The sequence below is a fragment of the Agelaius tricolor genome, unplaced genomic scaffold (assembly GCF_023055355.1).
Source record: "Agelaius tricolor isolate 1412-34295 unplaced genomic scaffold, bAgeTri1.0.p SCAF_11, whole genome shotgun sequence".
NCBI classification, from domain to species: Eukaryota; Metazoa; Chordata; class Aves; order Passeriformes; family Icteridae; genus Agelaius; species Agelaius tricolor.
In genome coordinates, this window is record NW_027269271.1 from 14,902,225 (window position 1) to 14,921,672 (window position 19,448).

Consider the following 19,448-nt stretch of genomic DNA (forward strand, 5'->3'; position numbering starts at 1 on the left):
CTCAGAATTCTAGGTACCAGTTTCTATTAATCTCTCCAAGCCCATGCAGCTTTTTGCTGCCATTTTTGGTTTCTGCCCAATTAGTTACTAACCTTGTCATAGATGGTGTCCAGAACTTAACACTCACCCAGCCGTGACCTCACAACCAGTGAACATTTGTTGAAGCAATGTAATTTCTGTGCAGAATTTTTTCTAATTGCAGCTCTCATGGTACAAGATTCACGTTCAGTTTATAAATATCTCAAATCATGTATTTCAACTTTAAAGGAATCTTAGTACTTGGCTCTTACCTATGGTTTTTAGAGATTCTTAAGGACACAGCAGAGAGAAGCAGAAAATCCAGTGGCAACCACTGCTCAGCCCTAGTGTTTTCTTGCTCTTTTCCTTCATATTTTTCTTTTTTTTTTTTTTTTGGTCCCTGTAAGAGCCCATTGCATTTAACGTTTTGCTTCTGGCTTTCTTCTGTAGAGTGTGGCAAAAATTACTTCCTTCGCATATGCTAGTTCAAGCACACTTTTCTTTTTACTTCATCCTTCCACTTGAAACAAGAATTCTCCACATTTTAAATAGCTGACTGGAAAAAGGAATACCAATGTGTTTTTCCAGCTTGTTATGGAATACGCAGAGCTTAGAACTGTTCCTTACAAATTTCATTTACCCTTAGTGTTTTGGTAAAAATACCATTAGCAATGATTTTTCCTTTTTGGCTTTTAAACCAATGCAGAGTTTAATTGCTGTGGGTCTGAGGGGAGGAGCTGCTGAAGGCTGTTAGCAGGGAAAGCTTGAAAGCTCACAAGAGATAGCTGACATATTTTTGCTTGTTGTCAGCTGGTGCTCTCATAAGCCCATAGACAGCACGAGTGAATGTAGGAGGAAACAATACATCTGCAGACACTGGCAGACAGCATTGCTTGCCAAATTTGGCCACAGTTCCTTTAGATAAATAATTTCTCAGTGACGTGCTGTGTTGAAATTATATAAACAGCAAAAATTACAAGACCTGGGCCCCAGGGTCTTGAGGGTTTCAAGATTTTCTGCAATCAATATTCTGACATCTGCAAATATTTTTCCCCTAACAGCTGATGCCAGAAATAGAGCAACGTTACGATTATTTTCTATGTATTCAAGATTTTGAAAATATTGATATCTTGTCTCTTCAGCCCCAGTCCTGGTCAGGATCTTTGCACTGTCATAACCATCAGCTCATATGAGAAGGCTTTTACAGGAGTTATCAAAAGAACCTCTTAGAGCAACTCCATCAGCATCTCAAGAAACGTATATGGAAAAACACTGTATTATGTTTCAGTCTCCAGAATCATCAAGGGGTTTAGAGAAACTTCTGTTGGATGTGATGTAGCTTACTTTGCACATTGAAGGTGTGGGATTTTCCTCCTCAGGACCAGAAAACAGCTAGCTAACTCTGTGCTAAGAGTTCCTTGACAATTAGGATAGGTCTGCTATAAGAGCCATACGCACTAAAGCTATCCAAAGTGGCTTCTGTCACTGAGGAAGGAATGCAGGAAACCAATGTGGAAGACTCCCTGAACAGAAACATCCTACAGGAAAACCTTACCTGAGTTTTATAGAAGCATCTCTAGACAAGCTTCTGAAGTTATAAAACCAAATCATTTATTGAACAAGCATTTTTTAAGAAATCAGTTTCTAGAACAGAAATCAAACCTATGCCTGGCACTCGACATCCTTGAAGGCAGCAGCTGTGGAATACTGGCAGTTACCCATGGCACTGAGGAAACATGCAAAATGAGTAACTGCATTTATTACTATTTCCTAAGTAGCAAAGACCAGACAGGGACAAAAATGTACTTTTAAAAGTTATGCTTTTCTTTTGATGATGTAATCTCCAGCACCTGGCCTTTCTTCTAGCAACACTCCCAAAGTAATACTGTTCTCTGAAAATAGTCTGAACAAAATGAATACTCTTTGTTCCATTTTCAGTCCCCCATGTACCAAACAGGAACAAAGCAGAGATTTGCAAGTACAGAAAAAAGTATCTCAAACACTTTCTTATTTCAGTCTTACCTTAAGGCAAACTTGTAAATTTTAAGGGAATATCTCGAGAATTAAGCATAGATCTTATGAAACTCTTTTTTCTTTGTTGTTTTTGATCAAAGTTAACTTTTTTAAAGAACAGGTATACACAGCAATAACCTCTCAGAAGTGTCCTAGGATAAGACACTTAGTGATCACGTTAGTGATGTTTATGTAACTTTTGCATCTGCAAGTATTTCTTAAACTGACATTTGCAGTCTAACTGTACAAGACAAAATTTCAGTAGTTCAGAGCACAGTGTGACGTTATTTCAGTGAGCGTAAATGTTGAGGGCAACAAGGTAAAACTGCCTCAGTATTTCATTTCTACACAAAACATATGAAAGGAATAACAAAGTAAGTTATCTTCTCAGAGCCTTATGTCTTTAAAAAAAGGATGCAGCAAAGCCTCTTTCGCAGTTATTCTTGTTGCAGGGTTTAAGTCTAGTAGCTTATCAAGTAGGTCATAGGCTTCATCAGGAACCTGATCCCATCCTTTCATGTCATTTTCCTTCATTTCCAAAGCACCATCACCTTCCTGAAGACTCTCTAAGTGTTGAATTTGTTTTCCAAGTGTCTCAGGAGCACAGGGTTTGTCTGCTGCAACTGACAGAGCTGTGTTGTTTTCAGACCTGCTGGGCCCTTCCCCCTGAGATCCCTTACAGCTGCTATTTGTTCCTCTCAGCTTTTCACAGAGGGTTCGTAGGTTTTGAGTTGGGACAACTTGGGTACACACAACTGATTTGCCTAGGGGAAAAAAAGTTGTACAGGAAGCCACATTTTATTATACTTTCTATGCCACTGTAACTTTTGTTTCAGAGAAACTTCATGTCTCAAATTATAACCAGCATGAAAGAAAAACAAATCTATCAAAGAACCAAATCCAGCCCCCTGTGCCTCCACACCAGCCCTGCTGCTACAGAAGCAGCCAGCAACCCCTGAGAGTCAGAAGGAAGGGGTCATCATCTCAGTTCTGCTCAGAACAAAGAGCTTTGGGTTATGTCAAGTTATGTAGTGACAGGTTGGCAGCCACCCTGTACACCAACTTGCATTTCACTGTCATTGAAACAGAACTGAAGACAATTAAATACCCTGATTTTTACACCCATGTCTGGAGAATGAAAATTGATGCTGGCAGTTACACATCCAGGTAGCAAGTGCTGCAGCATTTAGCCTGCAAGCAATTAGGGGAATGGTTATTTGGATATTTTGTGTTTTGTGGTAATTGTGTCTTTTTTAAACAGGCCAGCTGTTGGGTATTGGGTTTTTAGCTTGTTTGTTTGTTTTACTAGGCCTTCTGGGGAAAGGGGTGGGGGAAAAGGAAGGTTTACATCATCTAAATTTTAAGTCACATTGACTTAAGCCTCCAGGCCAAATTTTGTAGAAATAGAAACACTGTCTCAAGAATTCTAACCAAATGCCAGTAGGAAACATTTCATTGGCATACTTCACCTCAAGTAGCCCTGACTTAGTGAAAGGCAGTAGGCAGGCTGGGAAAACTATGACATAAAGTACCCCATACACAGACTGTAAAAGACAGAAAAACACAAAACTGTCTAAAAAGTCTCTCAATATACACTTCAAAAAACGTGATTTACTTCCAAAATTACTCTCAAACCTAAAAATATATTTATTTACACAAAAAAATTGATTGTAAATCACAGTATTAAGTAACATTTCCCCCCTTCCCCCAAAATGAAGGTTTGCATACCAAAAGTTCTAGCAGCCTGAATGGTTTCTCTGGATCCACGAACTGTCATGATTTGTGCCAAAGCAGTTAAATCATCACTTGCTTTGAAAAATGGATACCGTCCACTGAGTAAAGAAAGGAATATGATTCCTGCAGACCACATGTCTATTGCTGCAAAGGAAAGCAAATTTATTAATAACTAAACTCACAATTTCATCACAAACACAATCTCAACTTTAAAAATAAATTATGATCTGAAAAGTTTCTATGAGCAAAAGTTATGTTCTGAAGTACTTCTTGACTTTGGTCACACAGATAATACTTCAGATAATAGTGGAAACTTCTGTAATTAGATTGAAGAATAATTTCCTACTTTAATGCAGAGGGAGTTTTTTCATATGAGTAATTCCATTAACTTGCTAAACTTAAAATGAACCAAAACAATGTTTGAAGTTGTTTTACCTGGGAAGATGAGAGGGGGCAAATGAAATGGCTGGTTTGATAAATATTTAACTTTACTTTCTATGGAGAAAATCTATATAAGGGTCACAAATAAAAAATGTTTGTGAAAATCTTTTGGGGATTGAGGCTGGCAGGTAGGCAGTACTAAGAAACTGATCTTATTATGAACTTTGTTCTTCTCTCGTATGAACTCACTTGACAAGGTAGGCAGTTTAAAAACTGTAATAGTTCAAAGCTATTCATCACTTTCATTGTGTTATGAAGAGTACAGAGAGTACTCTGGGGATAGAGGCCAAAGCCTGATGGAAACTTCAGTGCTGGAAGTTACAAGAATACCTGTCTGCCATAATTTTTTGGCTCACTAAGGTGCACATTTTAAGAGATGGCAAGGAAAGTGAAGGAGAAAGTTTGAAGGATCTCAAACTCCAAAGAGAAAAATTAACAGTTGGGAAATAGAGGCATATTCATCCTAGTCCTATTGAAAAAAGTAAGCAGCAAAATAGGCAGTAATTAATTTGGATGTTCTAATTAGAAACACTCAGCACAGGACTTTGATTTGGACAAAAGGTATTAGGTTGACTTTAGTTGCAAAACCAGATTTTACGTCTTTTATTAAAAAAAAATCCAAGTTAATAATTTGGCACAATTTACAGTGGAAAGGTTTTCAGCCTTCTGCACAGTTCCTGTAAAATGTTTTAGTATCATCTTTCCAACAGTGATACAGTAATACTATCTGTTTGAGGGGCCATGCACCCCCCTGAGGATGTGGTTGGGTAAGCTGGAGTAATCAAGGTCAAGACCTTTGAGAAGGTTTAATTATGTAACTCTTGCTGAAATTATAAGGCTTTATCCATTTGAGTGGGCAGTAAATCCTGACCCCACAATTGTAGTAGAGCTGTGATCATCAGCAGAGTGCAAGATCTTGTGGAATGACATGAAAATCATGATTCCTCCCTATGCTATTGTCTAGTGTTACCCAGCTAGTGAGGAAAGGGGAGCAAGGGACAAACCAAGAGAAAGTGGAACTGGACCTGTGTAGCCTCAGCTTGGGAGTTTGGGTTGTACTCCCAGCACTGTGAACCTGGGTCAGACGTGCTGTAGTAGCTCTGGGTAGAGTCACCTGGATTCAGCCAGTAACTTGGGGTCAGCACAGAGGCCAAAACCAGGAGTGACACTGCCAGGAGTACAAGGAGGTGACTCCAGCAGCCCCAAATGAAAGTGGACAGTAATACTTGCTAGTTCAAATAAAACATGGTATCATAAAAATTAGTATTAGTGTACCCAGTTTGAGTTCAGGGCTTTGTTGATGTACTGCAGGAGCTCAGCACCACTGACTCAGTCCAGGGATGTCTGTGCCATACCCAAGGGTGTCTAGATTTGCCCCTCCTTTTTGTAATCTCATTACCCTAAAGAACAGAGATCCATCTGAGAGTGTGCTTAACACCAGCACATGTCCAAGATTCCCTAGGCACGTCTTCTTCCTGCCTCAGTTCTGTCTAGACAGATTCAGAGGTTGTCTAAACTTGTCCTAGATTGCTGGATGACTGCTAGCCCATAAAGCTGGCTGTTACAGCACAGGCACAAGAACTCCAAACAAGCTGCCATACCTTTGAAATCCCAGTCATACTCACAGCACAGATGCTGTTTCAAACAGCAGTAAGCTACCTAGGCATAAGCTGATCAAATATATTGATAATTCTATTTTGAGTGTTCTTACATACTTTACTGAAAATTGACAGCTTTCTCAAAAGCTATTCAGAAAAAAATGGCTAAACCTTATATTTTAAATCCAGTTTTTGGGGATATTTGTATTTTTTGTAAGTTAGAACTCCTGGCCATACAGCAAATATTTAATGGGTAACTTTGCTCCTATTGGTTCTCCATCCTGCAGGTAGGCACCACCTCTCCCACCTTGCTTGCACCAGGTAATGCATTAACCATCCCTCTGCTCTGTCCCAATATTTACCCAAACCACTGAATCTTATGAATTAAATTTTAACACAGAGAAATTAAAATTTTAGTTCAGAAAAATTATGACAATTATACACCATCTACTTAAACCACTAGCAAAAAGTAAAAAATATGAAAATAAGTCATTAAATAATGCTTTCTAGAACACATTTGCAATTATAACATTAATTATGCCTGCTATGGCAGCATAAGTTACAACTTGCCTAGAAAAGGCTAAACAATGCTCCCTCTCCCCAAGATTTATTCAAGATTTTTCTTCCTCTGAATAATAAACTTTTAATTAAAATCAGGAAATACCTGAAAAGCGTTAGAAAGATGACAAATGAATTTCAGAAGTTAAAAAAATCCTCCCATAAAAAAGACAACAAAATATGCATAAAGGAGAGGATGAAAAGGTGAAAAAAGCTATTGTTTGAGTCTGTTGGGCAGTACCTGTGGTCTGAGTGGGGCACTTTGTTAATACTTCTGGTGCTCTGAACCCAGGTGTTCCTGCCCTGGGAGCCACTTGCTGACGCCTTGTAATAAGAGACAAAAATATTAGAATGTAGAAGTTGATAAGTAAGTTCTAAATCTAATAATACTTACTATTATTTTTAGAATATACTTGTGTAAGATGTGTAAACATCCTAACCCTGCTTTATTCAAGTTTTACAGAGGTTTCAAGCATCTTATCTAGCATAAAATCCTAAGATACACACACAATATCTGTATTATCTGTTATAGTATATTTTAATTATGTTATCTAGCGTAAGATAATACCAGAGAAATACTTATTGTGTACTTAATTCACAATGACCTTTTCTTGGTTTCATCTAAGAGAAGTGTTATTTTTGTTAAAGGCTTGTTTTCATGGGAAACTTTAAAGTTGAGGCTAATTAACCCAAGGCAAAAACTATATGAGATTCTTGAAGATGGATGCTATGACTTTGTGTCAGTGCAGAGCAACCTAAGGGTTGTTCTGAGTGTTGCCAGGAATTTACTTTTTGTTAGATTAACTAAAAGGTCCAAGGTTACCATTATTTAAAAGATCATGTGTGGATACAAGGCAATAGTAGATCATAACCAGAATATCTGCAGAGGGATGGAGTTGAACTCAGCTGCTAAGATTGTCCAACATGAGGCACTGGAGCAGGCTGCCCAGAGCAGCTGTGGATGCCCATGCCTGGCAGTGCTCAAGGCCAGGCAGGATGGGGCTTGGAGCAGCCTGCTCTAGTGGGAGCTGCCCCTGCCCATGGCAGGGGGTCTGGAAAAAGATGACCTTTAAGGTTCCTTCCAACCCAAACCGCTCTGTGATTCTCTTGGTTTTTTGGATGAACAAATACAAAACAGTCATCCTTCCTTTTTATTCTACATCTCATGATTTCTGACTGTTGCTATAATTTAGGCCTATTAGATAACTACTAAATGACAGAATTTAGAACACTTTTCTAAGTGTTGAAATTAACTCAAGTGATTTTCTACAGCACATGTAGGTGAATAAATAAACACAACAAGAAAATAATTACCAGTGAATCTTTCTAGCTGCAGATAGCAGTGGACTAATGCATGAATTCCATCAACTATTTTTGTTTAAAAAGAGCATACTCAGTGTTTTAAGGGCTGCAGAGATCAAATACTATCTTCCACACTAAATCAGCAGTCTAGTAAATCTAAGTTTCTGACTTTGCTTGACAGCAGAGTAGACAATTTAACAACATTATCAAAGCAAATTACCTTGAAAGGCAAACACTGCAGACTCTGTCCGTTGCATAACAGTCACAGGGCAGGTTTAAAGGGCAGGCACTGGCAGCTTTCCTGGCTGCCCCATTGCTCACAGTTCTGGTAGAAATAATCTTCTTCTTTGTTATTAACTTCCTGGATGAAACATCTATCACCTTTGATTGTTTTAGGAGCTGCAATGGAGATATTTTAGAGAAGGTGACATATTTAAGAAGTCTTCCTTTACATATAGATAGGACAGTTCCTAAAATACTGACCTAACAGGTGGTGATGAACAAGAAGAATTTTAAAACAGACAGCAAACCTCTTTAACAGTACCAAAACTACTATAAAACAGACACTTGAACTTTCTAGATAGCTTGACTTCCTCCCCTGCAGAAGACGTTTTCAGTGTTTACAGAAAAACCAATATATATTAGATATTCTGAAGCTACAAGGCAAATATTTTTCAAGTTAGTATAGTGTTTCAAGGTTTTTTTTGGCTCAATATGAAAATAAGAAAAAAAAATGAAATTACACAGCAACACACTAACTCTAGTTCTACAATAAAATACCATAAACCAAACCCTCTAATTAGTTGGGGTTTGCCCCTTGTCATATTAAATACTGATTACAAAAAAAAATAGTTACAAGTTTTATCCTCAGCTTCAACTGCAAAATAATTTTTTTTTTAAATTTCACAAGGTAAGTAGGAAGTAGTTTAGCACAGGAACAGGCTCCCCAGGGCAGTGGTCAGAGCTCCAGAAGTGTCTGGACAATGCTCTCAGGCACACAGTGTGACTCTGGGGGTGTCCTGTGCAGGGCCAGGAGTTGGACTCTATGATCCTCATGGGTCCCTTCCAACTCGCTTTATTTTGTGATTCTATGATTAGCTGCACAGATAGATGTATAGGAAAAAAGATTAACTTAGCATCCAAACAAGATCAGCTAGGGAGACAGCTACAGAATTCCTTGTTTAGGAGCTTCAAAAGGGACTCAAACAGAAATGAAAAATTCTTTGAGCCTTTCAGGAAAGACACGTTTAATGGTCTGCTCAAAACCTTTGAGTTGCACAGCATTCTAGAGCAGTGCTCTGTCTTCCAGAACAACCAGTTCTATACTTTTTCAAATATGCAGCAGATTGATCCTACTGATGAGTCAATACTTCTTACTTTTGTGCTTGAGTTCTCCTGGTATGTGGAGCTGTAGACATTGAAATTCCTCTCTCCAAAGACAGAGCGCTGGACAGAATGGTGCACAGAGTCCTCCTACAGACCAACAAAAAGGACAGTAAGGATCCTGTTTAACAGGCATCTGGGCACTGACAGTTCAAAAATGTGTGGAGTGTCACAAAACAAAAACAGCTGCATGTAAGTAATTTTCAGGCATCAGGTTACTGTGGATGAAGAAACATGATCTAGACAGAACAGCAAACACGTTTACAAAACCACACTTCTGAAGTGCCCCAAGACAATCCAAGTGTAGTCTGTATTGCACTTGTTATGCAACTAGTAACTAAACATAGGTGAATGATTATTGGCTTGGGGAGGAGTTTCCCCATCCATGCCTCTAAAAAAGGATTTAAGGCTATTTAAATAGTAACTCATGTTAGGGTTTATAATGCCTTCAGCCCTGTATTACATCTAACAGATAATGACGAAGCCAATAGTTATGTAGAAGTGGCTCCTTAGATATGAACACTGTGCTGCTGTGCAGGCTCAGCTTCTGTGCAAGTACTGCATCTCCCCCTGTTGGATGAAGGAACACATTAAACATATACAACAGCATTAAGGAAAGAGATTGAGAACCTTTCCTCCTCTTCCTTGTTTCATCTGTACTTTTGAAAGTGAGCTGGACCTTCTGTCAGCTGCTTTTGAGGCTGACTGTTGAGCTATCTGTTTGGGTGCTGTGACACTGACAGAAACCCCATTTCCCAAGGTTACAATGGGATTCATTTGCAAGCAACTTCCCTGCTGGTCTTCAGAGTGGGCAGTTTTAAGAAGCTCAATTTTCGTATCAGGGGTTCCTTGTGCCAAGCCAAAATCTACCAAGGCATACCTGAAAAGACAAATTCAGAATCAGGAGTCACAAAGTATCTATTAGTCATTCAATTTACTATTCATTACTTATTTATCTTTCTTTCACACTTCATTCAACGTTGCTTATCTGTACTCTTGCCAGCATCACAGTCCTATTTTCTTCCTTCTCCTCCTACTGACCCATCTTACCTATCTCCTCAATGTTTTCACCCTACACCATTGTTCATTGTTTCTTGTCCCAAAATCTTATCAAGTGCATCCTTCCTCCAAAGGTGTTAAAAAAATATTTCCAGCAACTCCTTTCTGAAGTTTTTCTAATCCTACAGCCCTGAACCTTCAGCCAGCAATCATGTACAAGTGACTCAACTCGTGCAGGATTCCCATGGGCACAGGACAAAGGTAGCAGTGAAGACAGACCAGACCAACAGTGCTAAAAGTTTTGACAGAGTTCTGCCAAATACTACTGGAATTTACTTTAGTCTTCAAACAGGTAAGGCTACATTAGTTCACACTTCAGATCTGTCTCTAAAAGGATTATTTTTTGCTACAACCAGTATAGAGACAATCCATCTGTCCCCAGGTCTCAAACTCAACTCCACACCTCTAAACACAAAGTAGAGATTAAGGCTCAAAAAAATGTAGGAAGAGCAAGATGACAGTACATGTTCATTTTGACAGATTAAAAAAACCAAAACAGTATTTCTCAAACTTTTAAGCTTGTGGTTTAGCAAAATGCGATCAAATCTCCCCTACAAACTTTCACTGCATAGAATCACAGAAACATTTAGGTTGGAAAAGACCTTTAAAATCAAGTCCAACTGTTAACCCTGCTCTGCCAAGTCCCACAAAACCGTGTCCCTAAGTGCTGGATCTACAGGTCTTTTCAATTCCTCCAGAGATGGTGACTCAGCCACTTCCCTGGACAGCCCATTCCAATGCTTGATAAACTTTTTTCTAATATTTAATCTAAACCTTCCCTGATGCAACTTGAGGCTGTTTCCTATCATTTCCACATTGGGGATGTGCATCCTGCTACAGTGCTTTGTTTTGGACATACTCCAATACCTCAGTGTCTCAGCTTTGCAAGCACTATGCTAACAAGTACAGCTATAGGACTGCTAGCACTGTAGCACTCTATTTCAGCTCTTCACAAAGAAGCAGTACCTCACTTTTTACAGTCTTTATATTTTGTAACTTACAGGCAAAAGAGCCAACTCTACTAGTTATAAACATTCATTCAATGTAAGGTGAAAACAGCCCAAAGCCAGCTATCTTACCTGTATCAGTTTTACTCTATCCACTATTAAAAATGTACAAGGATCATTCTTTGCACCACAAGTTATAATTGACTTTCTTATTTAAAAAAACCCCATATTTTATTCTTCTCATTCTTATTTGAAAATGCAGTACTTTTACTCAGTAGTAAAATCTTCATTTTATCAGGTCTTTGTCACTCTATGAAGCAGATACTACCTTAAGTAAAAAAAAAAAATCCTTCCCTTCTCAAGTCCCTTAACAGTGAAAGAAAAATTTTACAAATAAAACCCCACGTTTTCAGCTTTATTATTTAAGCACATGTTATGGAGCTGGAAGGAAAGAAGCTTAAAAGCCTAATTGACTCTGTTCTGCCAAGGCACACATCCCCAGATGAGATCACAGTATGGCCAGACTCACTTTTTTAGCTGCCTGTTGTAGAGGAAGTTGCTGGGCTTGACATCACGGTGAACAATACCGAAGTGATGGATGCGCCTCAACGCTTTAAACAGATTAAACATGTATTCCCTCACTTCTTCAAAGGAAAGGGAATTCAAAATGTCCTGAAAGAATATTTGGATACCATAATTAATAGAATTACAGAATAATTATGCATCTACTTTTAATTAAATGTTTTACTACATATCAGAATTCTGAGACTCACCAAGAAGGACTCGTGCTCCAGATATGGCATAACAATAACAACGTGATCGTTTTTCCGAAAGCAGTATTTAACTCCCATAACATTATCTTGTCCCCTAGAAGAAAAGCAGTATTACTGAACAAAGAAGAGAAGATGGATGTCTATTTTCCTTTATTTTTTCAAAATAAAAACTTCACTCAAGCTTTCTTTTAACCCTAATTTATATTTTGACAGCAGTCTTATCAGCAATCAGCACTTGTGCTCTTGCTGCTCACAGTTCTGTTCCATTTGAACTCCATTTTATGCTCTATTCTCCAGTTTGGAATAGAACTCTGCAGATTATCTGTGGGGTGTAGTTTGTAGTTACCACTGCAATTAATATAGGCCCTAACTTTCATGATCCTACTACTTTAAGAAAGTGCTATTCAGCACACTCCAGAAACAAATATCCATTCCTAAAACCACATTTCTAATGAAGTGATTCTTTTTTCCAAGCATTTCAGAGCTGGAACTTTGTTACCACAAAGATATATAATGGAATTTCTCAGCTGGTAAATAGAGCACCCCTCCAAACTGAGACTAGCAGCAAAGGGCATCCATTACAGGTAAGACACTCCTTTTGTTATTTGCTCTCAAGAAAAAGAATGTATTTGTGTGTGTTTAAATACAAATCATGAGAAGTGCCAAAACTTAAATACAGAACAGTGAGACAACGTTCAGCAGTTATGAAAATCATAATTTTTTAGTTTATGTACCCTGCCACTGTGAGGCACTGAAGTTCAGCAGCTATTCGCAGAGGGTGGCTGGTTGGAATCAAGTGTTTCAGAGCCATTTTTTCCTCATATCCTCTTTGTAGCTGTGCTGTGGCCAAGTAAACAGAACTAAAAGTACCTGTAAACAAAGGAGAAAAACACAGTCTTCAACATTTTTAATTAGGTCAATGCAGATTTTTACAGAAATGATCTGACTGTTCACAATCCTGCAGTACACTTGATACTACATCAAAAGCAGATTCTAGAAGAGAAAAATCCAGTTCCTTTTTTCTACTACTGAATTTACTGATCTTGTATACAAGTTTTTTATGTCAGTAAAAATGCAAATATAACACTGTCTAACTTGCCTGGGACACAGTGCTCTTTGAATGTAAATTTCCTATCTTTGATTTGCTTTCTTGTTTAGGTAGCTTACTTTCATCTGACATCTACCTCCTCTCCCTACAATGTAAGAGGAATATATAATGCTAATCTGGAAAGCACTGCCAGTGCTACTCAAAGCACTTCTGAAATTGCTACATTTTCCTTAATTCTGTACTTTATCTATAAAGTAAGGCTTCCCACATGATGTCTCACTGCACTGTTTATCTGCCCAGAGCATTTTACCACACCCAATGCGATACCCGTGCTTGAGCAAGGGAGTATTCAGCCTGTATGATAAGCTTACCCAGCCACTTCATTTTAAGGATGTCCTAATAAGCCTCTTAGGAGGTTAATTTATCCTAATGATCTGAGATATCTGAACATACAAGTTGAAGTGTTCTTCCATATGAATAAAGAATAGAAATTACTTTTGATTACATTTTAAGTAATGTGTTTGCATCATGCTGGTTCAACAGTCTGAGTGCAAGCATACATCAAAATGCCAGCAAAACCTAAATACTTCATGCAAGCATAAAAAAAAATCCCAAACAATCTGGAGACCCACACCTCCAACAGAACTAATTGCAGCAACAAGGGTTACCAAATTTGACTTAAGACATTATTTTTGGTGGTGAGAACTGCTAAAATGAAAGTGATTCCAGAGCGGAATCCTAAGTTGAAGCTTGTTTTCTCATAATGCTGTTGTACTGCAAATAGTATTCTTAAAAAACATTGTTTGTTCCCAAGAGCAATATCAGAGTATTATTCATAACCAGAAATTTTGTTTAATTACACAATCTTTTTTATGATAGGAAAAAGTTTTGTTTTTTTTTTTTTAATTTTACATTCCTGTGGGGAATGGAGCTGGGGGTTTTTAAGTAGCTTGGTGGTTTTTGAAATAAAAACTCTTAGGCATCTAAAAAAGTGCTGAAATCCCACACTCAGAAGAACCTGGATCTATTTATAGTCATGGCTGACACTAATTTAAGGTATTTCCAACACTGTCTTGTTGAAGGCAAGGTGAACAGAAGCATCCTAAAATTTGATACCGTATGTCTTCAAAAATAAAAAAATTGTTCATTTTTTAAGTAAAGCAGCTCCAACCTTTCAGTTTCCTCATCCACTTCTGCCCAAGAGATTTTAGTGGAAACAAAGCTAACTTAAGGAACACCAATTAAGTATGTCAAAAACACAGCTACACATAAGTAGATTTCTCATGTAAGGGAGAAAAATGAATGGATTTTTAAGACTATTTACTTGAATCTACCTAAAAAGTTTTTAATTGCCAAAACTGGAATGCTGTTTTTTTAAAAGGCTTTAATATACCAGATATTCAAGAAAAATAGCTTGAAAGTGTTCCTAATTAATACACCTATGTGCTCAGAAAGAATTCCTACAGAGACCATTTGGGATCTTAGATTTATACTTTTTAAGTTAGAAATGCCAAAAGAAATCTTAACTGCAAGCAAGATAAAATTAAACATTTACCTTCCCCGATTTTTTCCTTTATTTTGAACACATTTACAAGCTGTGGCACTGCTTCATAAAGTTTTTCAATATCTTTTTTTACTCCTGCTGTGGGAAGAATGGGGAAAATAAGTTAGAAATTTTATTACTTGATTCAATATCTGATCTATTTTGGAGATCACAAATTACACTTCATAGGACTGTGGGTTCACATACACAGAGGAAAGAACAGCACAAAGGTATTCTAGCCTATTGACATTACTATGTGGATACTTGATATGGTTGTTCTTCATCACACTCCTTTCTAAGACGCAGCATTTAAACTATTTTTTTTACTTATCTGACATATAGCAGATTCTGAGAGGGCAAAAGCTGCCTGGTTTGTAGGACACCTACAGCTCATCACTAAATGTTTATGTGGCATTTGCAACAGCAATTTGACAAAAGGCAAAACTGTAACAATTTCTGTAAGCACAGGTGCAAATCCATAAGATGCAAATCACAAATGCAGAAAAAGCAGTATTTTTTAGATATTTTTAAGATTGGTAACGCGATCTTTCCCACTGTTACTTAAAATAGCTGGCACCCAAGCCCATGTTTGCTCTGCATTTCAGCTGCTGCACTTCATGCTGCAATCACTAGATGGCACGACAAGGATGCTGTACTGGATTATTTCAAAAAAATCATGTAGTTTTCCATTCAGTTTACAAATCCTTGTTGTTCAAGCCTTTTCTATACCCCACATAAGAATACACTTCCTTTGAAGCTACCAATTGTGTAGAGGCTGTGACTAATTTCTGTGAAGCCAGGGGTAAAGAATATTACAGTATACAGAACTTAGCACAAACTGGTATTTGAAAAGTCAATCAAATGAGTATACATTTTTCATCCTAAAAATAAATAAATTAAATTTACATAAACAGATAAATTGTAATGTATTGTATATGTCAAAATGGATCATGTTCCACCAGGGCATTAAGTCATAAGCAATAAGATTTTGTTTTTAAAAATCAGATGTGCTAGAACCAAAGCATGGATTAGCATGCATCTCTAGGCTTCTGTGTAGCTTACTTTAAACAACAACAAAAACTGCCTCAAGAACATTCTTCCTGCTAAAACCCCAATAAATCAGCTAGTAATTCAAGTCATAGTTAGCTTTCACTTTCAATTTTTTTTTATTTCAAGATTTTATAAAAACATACACTAACATACTAAAAATGCTTCTGAGAAGTGATACCTACTGCCTCACTTAACTATCCACTTACATTCCTTTTTTTTCCTTTAAGTTGTTCTCTCTGCTTCTTCAAATTGTTTTAAGACATTTTGGAGAAATCTTTCAGGAATGAAAAAATCCTAAGGTATATACTAACAACCATGGAGAACTAACTCAACAACTGCTATAGAATCTGCCAGATACCCCATTTTGTCCAACACTGAATTCAGATTCCTCTCTGGAGAAAGTTAAAGCTGTCAGACTATTTGAAGCAAGGTGGCAGAGGCTGCAGTGCCTACCCAAGGCACTGACAGCATTTAGGAGCTCAGTAGAGCTGGTTTGGGTGAAAGAGAGAAGTGCTGGAACAAGTCAGTGACTGTCCATGCTGAAGGACAGCAGTGTGAACATCACCCGCTCTCTTCTGGGGGCCTGAATCCTCACTGGGTACAGAGAGCATACAGTCATTGTGCCATCAGGGTAGTGATACCAGTCAGTAATATTAGCCAGCATTTTCTGTGAGCAGATTTTAAAGTGATTTCTTCTCATATTTGCAAAGCAATACCAGCAGTATTCAGCATCAATCTGGGCAAAATACTGGGTTTGTGCACTTGTCTGGTCAGTTTTATTCTCAAGGGCTGGCTTTTTTTATTCTGGTATCTTCTTATAATGTGTTCTGTAATATATTAATAGTAGGTTTAGCAAAACTACTGTAGCTGAAGTTTTGTAACATGCAAACAGCAGGAATAACCTTAAAATCAAAAGCCACCTCAAATGTTTTCATTTCATTAATTCTTTATATAAAAGGATTATACAGAGACAGGCTTATAATCAATACTGAAATTTCCCTAAGTGATGAAGCAGCCTGTCAACACCAAAATGTAATGTTGACAATCCCTGTTTCAGCAGATACCTGAAAGCTTGCTGTTCTGCTCCAGATTCCCGTGGAAGTCTTCAGCCTGCTGAGGGTGCTGTTCATCACAGGGAGACTTCAACACCGCCTCCATCACAAAACAAGTCTCAAGTAAAAAAAAAAATCCACTTCTGGAGGGCCACTTCTGGACACCTGGGGGAGCAAGCATATCTGGTAAGACACTTCCTAGCCCTGCACTCAGTTCCTGAGATGAGATTCAGGGAGTCGGGGGAGTTCGTCTGTGCTACCTAAAACAAAGCGCCACCCACCATCCCAGTGAAACAGTAAACCAGTAAAGCAACGAGGATAGAAGGGGGAGGGAAAGGGAAGGAAGACTTTAGCAGGATAAGCTTAAATACAGCTGATTTTCATCTCTCATGTTTCCTCATCTGCATTAAAGCATTGTCTTTTCCCTAAAGTTTGCTTTGAAAGGCAAGGAATGGATGCACACAGAAATAGCTGCACTGCACACTGCAAAAGCTATAGAAAGCCAGAAAGACTGAAAGAAATTATAAGAGAAAAAAATACCTTTTCCATATGAGAAATCTCTCCCTCCTAGATAAATTCAGCAAAACATAATTATTCATTGCCCTCCCACCACAAGAAAAACAGAACATGCTTCTTTTGAAATGCTTATTCCCAAATTTTGGAAACACTACATAACACTGTGAACTAATAAAGTCCACTAGTACTGTGCAATAAAAAAAAACAAACTGCTAATCCCTTTTCAGGAACAAAAGAGTGGCAGGGACTCCCAGGGCAGTAATACCAGTGATAAGTAAGACTGGAAGCAGCAGCTCTGACAGTTACTAAAACTGGTTCCATTGAAAAACTTTCCTTCCTTGTTACTTTGCCAAACCTTTAAAGATCTGGATGAACTTTTCCACACAGGGGAAACGAATTCCGAAAAACTCCTGATGAAAGGATTCATCTGTTTCAGCTGTGGAGCCAGAAATACATTTTGTCCCCAAAGAATTTGAGCTCCCTTTACTCTGTCATCCTTGTGCAACAACAGGGCCAAGAGGCAGGAGCCGTCTCTTTGGAGCTCCGTTTTTCTGCAGGAGCTTTAGTGCAGCGGGCCTGGGACGCTGCTGGAACGGGATTAGAGGCGGTTCCAGTCTCTCACAGGTAGGCACTCCCGCTGCTAGAGGTCAGCAGGCACATTGGCCTGTTCCCAACGCGCACCACCACGGCCTCAGCAGCAGCGCAAGCACGGCAAGCTAACACACAGAGCTGCCGTCCGCTGCAGGCGAGCGAGAGCCGGAGCACATCCGAACGCCGGTGCTGGCACCAGGGCCGCACCGAGCGGGAACAGCCCGAGCTCGGCACTGCCCTTACGGGACAGCCCCCGCCAGCCAGGCTCCGGGCCCAACGCACGCCGCGGGCTTCCCCATCGGCCCCGGGGCTCACGGGACGCAGACGGGGCCCTTCGGCTCCCCGCGTGGAGCCGTTACTCAGCTCCACTCCGGCCGGCCAGGGGAGCCGCCCCCGCGGGGATGGCGGGCACCGAGGGGCGGAGGGTGCGCGGAGCGGAGCCCCCCAGAGGAGCGGCTCGGTGCCGGCTCGGCTCGGTTCGGTGCTGGGGCGGCACGGGCGAGGCTGAGGGAGGGGGGGGAGGGAGCGGGGGGCACTCACGCGGACACCGGCGCGCGCCGGGGTTTCGCTGCCGCCACCTTTCGCGCCCGCGCGCCGCCGCCAATCCCGACCCTCGGCGGAAGCCGCGGCCCCGGCCAATGGCGGCGCCGGGCGGGGAAGAACGCGCTGCCATTGGCCGGAACGAGGGGCGGGGCCCTCCCGCAGCGGCGCGCGCGGGGCGGGGCGCGGCTGTGCCCCCGCCCCCCCCCCGGGGCCCGGCCCCGCTAGGGACGGGAGCAGCCCGCCGGGTCCTGGGCACCGGAACGGTGTTTGTGCCTTAGAGTTCGTTTTCTACCCGTGGTTATTGCGAAATAACTCAACCTCAAGTCCGCAGCAAATTCTTGTTCTCTGTAGGTTCGCTAAAAATTCAGTCAAATGACCCAGAGGCCAAGGAAGGCTCCACCCACACCATTGTAACGGAGCTTGGCTTGCAGCTTTGCCTTACTGCTGATTACACAGCGAAAAGGATCGCACAGAGTACAACATTACATTTGCACCTTGGCTCTGGTCTGCGCTGTAACTGCTGACCAGCAATGAGTAGGACTAGGAAACGTAGTGGAAATTTTGGAACTATTCACTGTAAGGTTTCCTGATGTTTGGAGTAGTTGGATTTTACTGAAACTAATGCAGTTGTATGCTTGTAAATGAAAGAATTTAGCACTTCTTGTCTATTACCCATTTTTGGTCAATTTTTCTTTTTTTAAAGATAAAAAAAGCTTCTTTTGCTGAAGAGTAGCTCCACTGCACTTGATAATACATAAATCTCTTCTTCACTACAATATGAACTGAAATAATCTTGTTTATTGCATAATTCAGGCAGAGAGCTGTAACTGCAGCCCTTATAGCAAGCTGTACTTGGGTTAACAAATCGTTAAATGCAGAAACAGGTTCCACCACTTTTGTTAAGCTGCTCTTCCTATTACACATTTTAGAAGGAGGGTGCTGAAATGAGTTGCTGAGCTGCTTTGTTGGTTTTAGTAGGTTTTGATTTGATGTGTGGTATTTTCTTTTCCTACAGTTGTTCTCATTTGCACTTTCTATTTAGGGCTCTAAGAAGTCAGTGCAGCAGTTTGAGATTTAGCGAAGTTAATTTCAGTTAAGTGTGACTGAATTTAAAAGCAGATTATCCCAAACATTAATTAAATGAGGTATAATGACAAAATAATGTAGGCCAAATTCTGTTCTTTCTTTTATCCAGGTAATCTTACAGAAGTTCAAAGGGCACCCTAAGCATTCATGAGTGCAGGTTTGTCCTAGTGCTAATGACAAGCAACATCATTCT

General features: G+C 39.7%; 1 protein-coding gene and 1 long non-coding RNA gene across 2 annotated transcripts; one reads left to right on the top strand and one right to left on the bottom strand.

The window, feature by feature from the left end:
• Positions 1–391: 391 nt before the first annotated feature.
• CDC7 (cell division cycle 7) lies at positions 392–16,662 on the bottom strand. Its single transcript, XM_071436308.1, has 11 exons — positions 16,532–16,662; positions 14,430–14,516; positions 12,561–12,696; positions 11,827–11,920; positions 11,583–11,725; positions 9,678–9,927; positions 9,042–9,137; positions 7,885–8,063; positions 6,604–6,686; positions 3,760–3,909; positions 392–2,795 (listed from the first exon to the last, which is right to left on the bottom strand). Exons 1-11 carry the CDS (start codon positions 16,623–16,625, stop codon positions 2,419–2,421), a joined length of 1,689 nt encoding a protein of 562 aa, XP_071292409.1. The 5' UTR covers positions 16,626–16,662; the 3' UTR covers positions 392–2,418.
• LOC139594342 (uncharacterized) lies at positions 10,181–17,635 on the top strand. The gene is made up of 4 exons (XR_011680598.1): positions 10,181–10,398; positions 12,301–12,410; positions 16,528–16,705; positions 17,423–17,635. It is a non-coding gene; the product is annotated as an uncharacterized lncRNA (long non-coding RNA).
• The last annotated feature ends 1,813 nt before the right edge of the window (positions 17,636–19,448 follow it).